At 43.1% G+C, this 11,386-nt stretch overlaps 1 protein-coding gene across 1 annotated transcript; it reads right to left on the bottom strand.

Annotated features, from left to right (window-relative positions):
* Window positions 1-6,237: 6,237 nt before the first annotated feature.
* LOC100013003 (WD repeat-containing protein 82-like) lies at window positions 6,238-7,730 on the bottom strand. The gene has a single exon (XM_056812004.1). It carries the CDS (start codon window positions 7,717-7,719, stop codon window positions 6,565-6,567), a length of 1,155 nt encoding a protein of 384 aa, XP_056667982.1. The 5' UTR covers window positions 7,720-7,730; the 3' UTR covers window positions 6,238-6,564.
* Window positions 7,731-11,386: the final 3,656 nt, after the last annotated feature.

The following is an 11,386-nucleotide window of genomic DNA, read 5'->3' as shown; positions in this document are numbered from 1 at the left end:
TCACTGCAACATGAGGAACTGTATTGTGGGGTCAAGGCTTTAGAAAGGTTGAGAACCACTGTCTTAAAGGAAGTCATGACACAAAGAAGGTTAAGAACCCTCAGGCTAGATGATTCCTTTTTTTTTCTTCCTCCCCTGCCTTCCTGTATCTGACTCAAAATCCCACTGGGTTTTACATGTGTTATTGATCAAGACCTATTTCCATATTATTGATATTTGCACTAGGGTGATAGATTAGACTCTACATCCCCAATCATATCCCCTCGAGCCATGTGATCAAGTTGATGTTTTTCTTCTATGTTTCTACTCCCACAGCTTTTCCTCTGAATGTGGATAGTGTCTTTTCTCATAGATCCCTCCAGGTTGTTCAGGATCACTGCATTGTCATTGATGGAGAAGCCCATTTATCAATTGGAGAATGGCTTAATTTTTTGGACAATTGATTTAGTTCCTTATAAATCTGAGTAATTAGACCTTTGTCAGAGGGTTTTGTTATATCGTTTCCCAATGTGTTGCTTCCCTTCTAAATTTGATTGCATTGGTTTTGTTTGTACAAAAGTTTTAAATTTAATGTAATCAAATTTATTTTGCATTATGTAATTTTTTCTTCCTCTTGCTTGGTCTTAAAATCTTTCCTTTCCCAGAGATCTGACAAGTATACTATTCTGTGTTCACCTAATTTACTTATTGTTTCCTTCTTTATGTTCAAGTCATTCACCCATTCTGAGTTTATCTTGGTGTAGGGTGTGAGATGTTGATCCAAACCTAATCTCTCCCAAACTGTCTTCCAGTTTTCCCAGCAATTTTTATCAAATAGTGGATTTTGGTCCCAAAAGCTGGGATCTTTGAGCTTATCATAGACTGTCTTGCTGAGGTCATTTACCCCGAGTCTATTCCACTGATCCTCCTTTCTGTCTCTTAGCCAGTACCATATTGTTTTGATGATCACTGCTTTATAGTATAGTTTGAGGTCTGGTACTGCAAGGCCACCTTCCTTCACATTTTTTTTTCATTATTTCCCTGGATATTCTTGATCTTTTATTCTTCCAAATAAACTTTGTTATGTTTTTTCCAATTCTGTAAAAAAAGTTTTTTTGGTAGTTAGATGGGTATGGCAACAAATAAGTAAATTAGTTTGGTTAGGATTGCCATTTTTATTATGTTAGCTCATCCTACCCATGAACAGTCAATGCTTTTCCAGTTGTTTAGATCTAGTTTTAATTGTGTGGAGAGTGTTTTATAGTTGTGCTCATATAGTTCCTATGTTTGTCTTGGCAGATAGATTCCTGAGTATTTTATATTGTCTAGGGCGATTTTAAATGGAATTTCTCTTTCTAACTCTTGCTGCTGACTTTTGTTGGACATATATAGACATGCTGATGATTTATGTGGGTTTATTTTGTATCCTGCAACTTTGCTAAAGTTGTTGATTATTTCCACTAGCTTTTTGGTTGATTCTCTAGGATTCTTTAAGTAGACCATCAGATCATCTGCAAAGAGCTTGGTCTCCTCATTGCCTATTTTGATGCCTTCAATTTCTTTTTCTTCTCTAATTGCTACTGCTAGTGTTTCTAGTACAATGTCAAATAGTAGAGGTGATAATGGGCATCCTTGTTTCACTCTTGATCTTACTGGGAAAGCTTCTAGTTTGTCCCCATTGCAGATGATGTTGGCTGATGGTTTTAGATATATACTGTTTATTATTTTTAGGAAAGGCCCTTCTATTCCTATACTTTCTAGTGTTTTCAATAGGAATGGGTGGCATATTTTGTCAAAGGCTTTATCTGCATCTATTGAGATAATTGTGATTTTTGTCAGTTTGTTTGTTGATATGGTCAATTATGTGGATGGTTTTCCTAATACTGAACCATCCTTGCATTCCTGGTATAAATCCCACTTGATCATAGTGAATAACCCTTCTGATAACTTGCTGGAGTCTTTTTGCTAGTATCCTATTTAAGATTTTTGCATCTATGTTCATTAAGGAGATTGGTCTATAGTTTTCTTTCTCTGTTTTTGACCTGCCTAGCTTTGGAATCAGTACCATATTTGTGTCATAAAAGAAATAAAAGGCTAGATGATACCTAAGGTCTCTTCCATCTCTGTTATCTTTTTTTCAATCTGACCCCTCAAGGAAACACCAGGGGAGAGAAGAACCCTTTAATATCATTGTTAAAGACTAATCTCTACCAGACATTTCCTAGCTGTGTGACCCTTGGCAAGTCATTTAACCACCCCCACCCCCTGCCTAGCCCTTAGTGCTCTTATGCCTTAGAACCCATAAACAGTATTGTATTATAAGGGCTTTTATTTTATTTTATTTTTCAAACCCGTATCTTCCCTCATAGAATCAATACTGTATATCAGTCCCAAGGCAGAAGAGTGATAAAGGCTAGGCAATTGGGTCTAAGTGATTTCCCAAGGTCACATAGCTAGGAAGTGTCTGAGGCCAAATTTGAATGCAGGATCTCCTGATTCAGTTTGGCTCTTTATCCAGAGCCACCTGGCTGCTCCCCAAGAGGGGAGGGAGGGCGGGAGATAGGGAGAAGGATGGAAGGAAGAGAGAGAGAAGGAAGGAAGAATGAAAGAAAGAGAGAGCGGGGGAAGGGACAGAAGGAAGAGAGAGGGGGAGAAGGAAGGAAGGGAGAGAGAGAGAGAGAGAGAGAGAGAGAGAGAGAGAGAGAGAGAGAGAGAGAGAGAGAGAGAGAGAGAGAGAGAGAGAGAGAGAAAGAGAGAGAGAGAGAGAGAGAGAGAGAGAGAGAGAGAGAGAGAGAGAGAGAAAGAGAGAGAGAGAGAGAGAGAGAGAGAGAGAGAGAGAGAGAGAGAGAGAGAGAGAGAGAGAGAGAGAGAATGAGAAAGAAAGAAATAGAGTGGGGTGGGAGGAGCTGCCAAGGCTCCTCTAATCCTGACAAGTGGGTGGGGGTAAACACCCTTCCTAACAATTAAGAGCTGTCCAAAATATCCTTACATTTTGACCTGTCCCATAGTAGAATGGACTCCCTTGTGGTGGAGGTGGTAGGTGCCCCTCTTTGAGAAAGATGAAAGACCACTTGTTGGAAATTCATGGATTGGGATGGACAAGATGGTCCCCGAGGCCCCTTCCATCCCTCACCATTCCAAGACTCACTAAAGCAGGTTTTTTGCTTCACTCCAGGGGGACCTTTGCCCAGACACTCCTGTGGAGCTCCTCCTTACTACAGTCTGTGAACTAAAAATAGTCAGGAGTGTGCCCTGACCCCTCCTGCCCCTGCCCAGCAGCTCCAGAACTGAAGCCAGCCTAGGCCCTGACTGGCTGCATTCCAGGGAAGCAGCTGAGGCGGCCACCTGTGCTCCATGAGGTCCCTGCTTGTCAGAGAATGACTCCCTGGAGGGCACCTAGAGCCTGCAAAGGGCCATGCAGTGCTGGGCCAGCACAGACTGGGGGAGAGAGACCCAGATTCATTTCCCCATAACTAGATGGCTAGTGGCACCAGCCTGTGAATCCAAAGCACTCCGGATTCTGGCTCTGCCACTAACTTGCTGCTTGAGATCATTCTTTGGCTCTTTGGTGCCGTCTCTATAAAATGGCGATGACTAGTTGTGTTACCTGCCTCTCAGTGCTTTAGTTGGCACCAAAGGAGTTAATGAAACTCCCGGTGAAGTGTGAAAAAAAAAAGGATTTGGAAACAGAAGATGGAACAGCAGCAGAAAGGCCAATGCCCTTGGAATTAACTCGGGTACCTTTGGGGAAGTAGGCCCAACCAGTTCCCCTCCCCTTGGGCCTTGGTTTTTCCCATCCATAAAATGAAAGGATTAAACACATTAATATCCAAGATCCCTTCCAGGGTTAATTGATGGTCCTATGAACCCCTGTCTGAGAACCAGAATGAATTATTCAGGAATCAGAATAATGCTAGAGTTGGAAGGAGGGAGAGAAGGAAAAAGCATTTCTATTTCTATATAGTGCCTGGCAGCAAGGTGTTGCAATGGTTAGCATGCCAGGCCTAGAGTCAGGAAGACCTGAGATCAAACCCAGCCTCAAACACTTCCTGGCTCTGTGACCCTGAGCCAGTCATTTAATCCTGCTTGCCTCAGTAAATTACTTCAGTATCTTTGCCCAGAAAACCCCAAATGGGGTCATGAAAAGTCTGAAATGATGGAATAACAATAACAAATATAATTCCTACTAGGTGCCAAAATTAGCTGGGGGGCAGCTGGGTGGCTGAGAGCCAGGCCTAGAGATGGGAGGTCCTGGGTTCAAATCTGGCCTCAGACACTTTCCAGTTGTGTGACCCTGGGCAAGTAACTTAACCCCCATTGCCTAGCCTTTACTGTTCTTCTGTCTTGGAACCAATACACAGTATTTATTCTAAGATGGAAGGTAAAGGTTTTATTTTTTTTAATTATCTGGTTTTATCCTCACAACCATCCTAGGCAGTAGGTGCTATTATAATCCCCATTTTATAGGTAAGGAAACAGAGGCAAATAGAGGTTAAATGACTTGTTTAAGATTGCACAGCTTGTAAGTGTCTCAGGCTGAATTCAAACCCAGATCTTCCTGACAAGGGACCTTGGAGAGTTCTGAAGTCAACTTTCTCATTAAATTGAGGCTCAGAAAGACAAGGTGATTTTCCTAGAATCACACAAGAAGGGGATTAGCAATGGAGAAGCCACAGATTGTAACTTGGGCTTCCTGCTAGTCTAAATGTTCTTACTCCACCGTGTTTCGCTCCCTCCTTTCACCCCACTTCTGCAACCCCCCTTGGCTATGCTTCAAGTCTCCTCTTCACAGCTGCCTCTCTGGGTCAGAAGGGACATCCTGACACATTATTTTTAATTGGTAATAAAAGCAGATGGCTGTGAAACCCCTCTTTTGGTGCTCCTAATACACTCATTTGTCTCTCAAAGGCCCCTGGAATCCTGGCTGGGGGGAATCAACTTCCAAGAGAAATGATATCATTCTGGATTGCAGGAGAGCAGGGGAGAATCATTGGGGGACGAAGAAATCTCTCCCTCTCTGCCTTCAAATGCCTGCAAAATGATTATAATATCAAAATACAGATTGAAAAATATCCAAAAAGTCAGAGAACATAGTGTTAGAGCTGAAAGGAACTTCAGAACATAGAATTTAGGGTTAGAAAAGGGTTAAACAAACTCCTTTAACTACTCTGCCAGGCCCTGGAGAGAGAGATGATGAAAAATGACATTATCCTTCTTCTCAAAGAGCTCCCAGACTAATGGTGATGGGATAGGACACGTCCTGAAATCAAAAGTAAAACCAGGGGCAGCTGGGTGGCTCAGTGGATGGAGAGTTGAGTCTAGAGACAGAAGTCCTGGGTTCAAATCTGGATTCAGACACTGCCTAGCTGTGTGACCTTGGGCAAGTCACTTAACCCCCATTGCCTAGCCCGTGCTTCTCTTTTACCTTGGAACTGATACTTAGTATTGATGCTAAGGCAGAAGGGTAAGGGTTTAAAAAACCAACTAATTCCCAGACATGCAACTTTGGCACAAATAAGTAGCTTTGGGCAAGTTATTGATCTATGCAACTTAAGTTTCTTCAAAAAATGCATTTCAATGAATTTTATGGTCTCCATCCAGTTCTAAATCTATGTATGTATGAAACAAGGTCAACTGTGATAGGGCAAAGAGGAGCTGGGTGACAGGCTAGAAGAAATGTGAGGAAGAAGGGAGGGAAGCAGGGAGAGAAACAGGGAAAGTTTCATGGAGAAGGTGGTGAGTGAGCTGGACCTCAAAGGAAGGGTATACTTGAATGAACAGAGATGAGAAAAGAGCATTTCAAGGTGGGAGAGGCAAGGATCAGGGGACTCTTATTAATCTGGAGAGGTCCTCAACTGAATCCTCTCATTTAGAAAACAAGATTCTTATTGGTATCTTTTGTTTTTACATCACCTAGCTTTCCCCTGCACCCCACTGTCTCCCAGAGAGCCATCATTTATGATAAATAACTTTAAAAAAACCCCAAAATTCTTACCTCCTGTCTTAGATTTGATACTAAGTATTGGTGCTAAGGCAGAAGAGCAGTAAGGACTAGGCTTAGGGTTAAGTGACTTGCCCAGGGTCATACAGCCAGAATGTGTCTAAAGTCAAATTTGAATCCAGGACTCCCTGCCTCCAGTCCTGGCTCTCTATCCACTGAGCCACCTAGCTGTCCTAACAAAGAACTTTTTTTTTTTTTTTAGATTTCCATGCATTTATGGGGACAGGGTGCAGGAAAGAAAATATGTGGAGTCAAGATTTTATAGGCCCCCTATATATTCAAAAGAGGAGGCTATGCCAAGGGTCCACACTGATACCCATGAGCCTGACACAGCTCACCCCTCAGGAGGAGCTTGATACCGGCCACAGCTAGAAAATCTGGATCCAACTTCAGGTCTGTAGCACCAAGTATCCTTTTTGAAGGAATGCAGCAAAGGAGACTTTTAAAAAAATGATGTATAGCAGCGTCCACAAGAAGGGCTGGGTAGAAGGATGCTTCAGGACAGAACGACATAATCCCAATACTCAGTCCCTTTTCTCCTCTTCCTGGCTGCCCTTCAGGGTACAGACGCTGCTGATAAATGGTCAGTCATCAATGGTGGGCAGCCAGAATGCCATGTTAGAACATGCGCTGGCAAAGGTCATAAACCTGGGATTGAATTGCAAACAGGTTATGGGACCAGTGTGGTTCCCATCCAGCACAGCCACCTTTATGCCACTTTCTCCATTCCAGATGTGAATCGTACCATCATCGGAGCCGATCATAATAAACTGAGAATCTGGGGTGAAGGAGGCCTCCAATGTGACGGCTTTACTGTTGTTATAGCCCCCAAACGTATGCATCACTGCTCCCTTAAATGCATCAACCAGGCTGATAAAACTGCCATTAGTAGATATAAGGATGAGTTTGCCATCATTGCTGAACTTTAAGCCTGTCCACTCACAGCTCCTATCATACTGCATTTTGAAGGTAGCAAATGGCCCCTTATCAAAAGAACGAAGATCATAAAGTTTAACCATTTCAGAATTGACCCCAGCGGCAAAAATTAATCCTTCTGGATCAAAAGAACAAACTGGTTGTCCCTGGAGATGCATGAGGCCCTGGCAGTTAGGAGACCGGAGATCCCAGAGCCGGATGGTTCTATCCAGGGACCCAGAGATAAAGGTGTCATCTATTGGCGACATGGACAAGGCTACCACCCTCTCGTTGTGTCCTGGGAAGTACCGGATGTATTTGTTATCATGCAAGGACAGGTAGCGGATTGTATCGTCTATTTTGTTAGAACTGTACACTACGGTGTTGGCTGCATGGGTGTATCTGATTAGGTCCACTCCGTACTTCTTACTGTACAGCGTTCGCTTTGGTTTGCCCTCCTGACAGTCGTACAGGACGATGGAGTCGTCGTCGCTGCTGGAGATGACCGTCTCGCCATTGGGGCTGAAATCCAAACAGTTGATCTTGTCCGAGTTCTCCCGGAACACCTTGGCCACGCGGAAGCTCCGTAGCACGATGTCCGTCAGCTTCATGGCACTGGGGCCGGGTGAGAAGGAGGCCGTGGCGGGGTCAGGGGTGGGGAGCGGCGGGAAAGGGAAATGGGACAAGGGAGAAGGGAGAAGGGAGGGCAGAGGGTGGGGTGGGGGTGGCGCGAGGGCCGGGGGAAGCCGGGGTGGGGCCCCTCGCGAGGGGAGGCCAAAGGAGAGCCGAGGCAGCTGGCTTGCTGTCTGCCTCCTCGTTCCCATCCTCAGCGGCGTCGGCGTCGTCGTCGTCGTCGTCGTCATCGCGTCGGCGTCGTCCCTCGGCTTGAACCGCGAGGCTTCTTCTCACGGGCTCCTTAGAGCAATCAGGCGCAGCTTCTGCTCATTGTGTCTGCCATTTTAGGGCGAGAGGCAGAAGCAGAGGGCACGGGGTGTGGGGGTGTGGGGGGGGCTGGGGGGGGGGGCGCGGAACCACCCCCTCTAGCTTGGTGCACTGAGGGAAAGGACAAAGAACTTTCTTTTAAAAAGAGAAAGGAAAGCAAAATTGATCAAAACATTGAAAAAGGCTGCAGTCGTGTTCAATTGTCCACATCTATGGTCCTTTGAAAGAGGTAGAGAAAGATTTCTTCTCAGATCTTTTCTTTGGAGCCACATTTGTTCTCTGATTTTACAACAATTCATTTTTTTAAATCACTACAATTTATTTTATTTTATTTTTTCCAATTATATGTGTGACATTCACTTAAAAAAATCTGTTTTATGGGTATTATTCTTCCTATTTACAATGTTGCCATCTTATATATTGTTTTCCTAGCTTTCTTTACTTTTTTTTTGTAAGTCTAGACTTCTTTGTATTCGTCATATTCGTTGTTCCTTTATAGCATTAGGGCAGCTAGGTGGTGCAACTGATAGAGTGCCAGGTCTGCAATCGGGAAGACATGAGTTAAAATCCAACCTCACACACCTCCTAGCAGTGTGACCCTGGGCAAGTCACTTCACCCCCATTGCCTAGCCCTTACCACTCTTCTGCCTTAGAACCAATACCTAGTATTGATTCTAGGACAGAAGGTAAGGGTTTAAAAAAACAAAACCAACTCGAGTTGGATAGGGAAATGGCAAACTACTACAGTATCTACACTGTACACTACACTGTCAGTAGGTGTTATTGATCAGATACAGATTGGTCGTTCCTACTAGTGGTGAGGTTAGACTCATTCATTTGGGAGTTTGCTGTGGTTGGGAGTTGAGTGGGATGCAGGACCTGTAGGAAATCAGATCTCCTGGGTTTATTTTTGGCTTTGATTTTGACTCACTCTGGACCTTTGAGCAAGTCATCTAAATGCAATCCCTGTGACTAAGCACAGAGGATGGTGAATATATTACCTGGAGATTGATCAAGGAACAGCATAGTTAAAGACTTCCTGGAGAAGGTGGCATTAAAGTTAGGCCTTAAAGGAAGCATGGGATATCAACAATCAACCAGTCAATTAATAGCAAATTTGAAAAGAAGACATATATTCCAGAAATGAGGCATCTGAGGGATGTCAAGGAGCCTAATTTATTGAGGATAGAATGCCTGAGGGGTAGGATATAGGCTCTAATAAAGATTAGAACCAAAGGATGAGATCAGATTGAATGACAGGCTAAGGGGGTTGGACTTTACTTGGTAGGTAATGAGTAACCACTAAAATGTCCATTGAAGGCTCATGCTGTAATAATGTCTGATCTCAAGTTGTTTCCTGCCCTCTGCACAAGTTCCTATGTCATATCCTCTTCAGTTATTCCAGACCATGGGAATTTCTCTCCTCTGAATTTCTACAACCCTGACTGTCTGGGTCCCTTACTGGGCACTGGAACAGGGACTGCTTTGAATTATTATAATCTATTTTGATGGAAACAATTCTGGTCCAGCAGAAGTACACTTGGTCTCTATCACCTCTGTTACTAACTCACTTTGGGTAGGGCACTTCCCCTCTCTCTGTTCATTTTCTCTTCCATAATACAAGGAGGTTGGATTAAGGTTTTATTACTATTGTGCCATGTCTCCTTACTGAGACTACAAGCTCTTTTCAACTTCAAAACTTTTGCAGTATCATTTGGAATTTTCTTGACCAAAAAAAAAGAGCCTGGAGCGATTTGCCATTTTCTTCTCCAGCTTATTTTCCTGATGGGAAGACTGAGGCAAACTGGCTTAAATGACTTGCCCAAGGTTGCAGAGCTAGTTAAGTGTCTGAGACCAGGCTTGAACTCATAAAGATGAGTCTTCCTGATTCCAAGCCCAGTGTTCTACCCACTGTGCAATCTAGCTGACCTAAAATGTGTATTACTGATACCAGTATCTTGTATCTGTCTTGGTCTTCCCACCTACACAGTAGGACTTATTAATGGAATCTTTATTTAGTATTTGGGCTCAGAATACTATGCCAGGAAAGTTTAGAGTAGATAAAGGCCTTGCTCTCAGGGAGTTTACTATCAAGGACATGATATGTAGGTTCAACATTGACCTAAGATAACTTGGGATAAAGGGTTTATTTATTAAAAGTGTAGATTCACAGAATGTTAGAACCAGAAGGAAATAGAAGCCTAGAAAAGGGAAATTGCTTTGGCCAAATTCACACAGAAGATTAAAAGCAGATTCAGAACTCAAAACCTGGTCTCATGGCTCCCAACTCAAAGTTCTTTTTCCAATGTCACACTAAATGTGTTCAAATAATACAGATTATTGCCTGAATTTTCCACTCTTGCTTATTAGGGGATGTCTAGATAAGGCATTTAATCAGTTCAGGAACAGGATTTCTCTATGATCCACAACTTAGAAATGAATCATTAATCAAACAACAAGTATTTTCTTAGTGCCTACTCTATTCCAGGCACTGTGATAGCCCTGGAGATGAAAATACAAAAAAACCTAGTCCTGACTTTCTAAGATCTTTCAATACATCAGGAGACATTTTATATTATCGAATATGATATGGTAATGATGGAGAGAGAAAAAAAAAGAACCGTTGGGGGGAAATGGAAGTTGAGAGCTTTATAACGCATGAAGCAGGAATGGCAATTAGGAACTGAACAAGGACTTCTGGGAAATTCTCCTGGGGAGGAGGTCTTGGAGGGCAGAGACACAGAAGGGAGTGGAAGGAGGACCTGTTTCTCAGGGCCATTTTAAGACACCTGTGGAGAGTTCTGACACTGACAGAAATCTTAACATCCGTGGGTTCCTGTTTGAAATATTGCTAGTTCTTGTCAAGAAACCTAATTTCTTCAAAGACTTTCATTCCATGAACTATTGAGATACTGGACTCTAATCAGTGAGCAGTGTTCTCTCCCCTATTCTACCTCTCCCCTGGCTACAAGAAAACCTTATGCTTCAGTAATCAGATTTATTTAGAAAGAAATTTAGGGTGACCTACAATCCCTCTAACCTCTGTTCTTTGCCCCAATCTACAATTAAATCAAATAAGCAGTCAGCTAGCTAATTCAATCTTGTTTATTTACATCTAGAGAGTAAGCCAATTGGCAGACTCCATCTTGTTGCCAGTTTCCAAGAAGACTCCATGGGGAGGTTTGTGAGTTCCCCAAAGAAGAAAATATATGATTTGAGGTCCCACATGAGGTCTCTCCTGGTAGAGAAGACTTCCCCAACACCCTTGAGGGCCAGCCCTCAAGTGGCAAGCCTTCATGGAGGGGAGATCTCCATTTTGTCTCCCTCAAGTAATTCAGGGACTCTGGGAGTGAGTAGTGAGGGAAGCCATTTTCATCAACCCTTTCCTCATGGCCTTCATCCCTTATTTCTCCATTTAAGGAGTGAGAGTCCCCCAAAATTACAACACTTAAATAATTTCACATATATATATATACACATATATAGTTGTGATTCAGTTATTGCAGTCATGTCCAACTCTTTGTGATCCCACTTGGAGTTGTCTTTTTT

This window comes from Monodelphis domestica, chromosome 1, assembly GCF_027887165.1.
Source record: "Monodelphis domestica isolate mMonDom1 chromosome 1, mMonDom1.pri, whole genome shotgun sequence".
In the NCBI taxonomy this organism is placed as follows: Eukaryota; Metazoa; Chordata; class Mammalia; order Didelphimorphia; family Didelphidae; genus Monodelphis; species Monodelphis domestica.
Note: the sequence above shows the minus strand (reverse complement) of the source record. Positions and strands in the feature narration are given on the sequence as shown.

Excerpts from the sequence above, each read along its gene's own strand:
- LOC100013003 (XM_056812004.1), bottom strand. The coding sequence starts at position 7,719 with ATGGGAACGAGGAGGCAGACAGCAAGCCAGCTGCCTCGGCTCTCCTTT.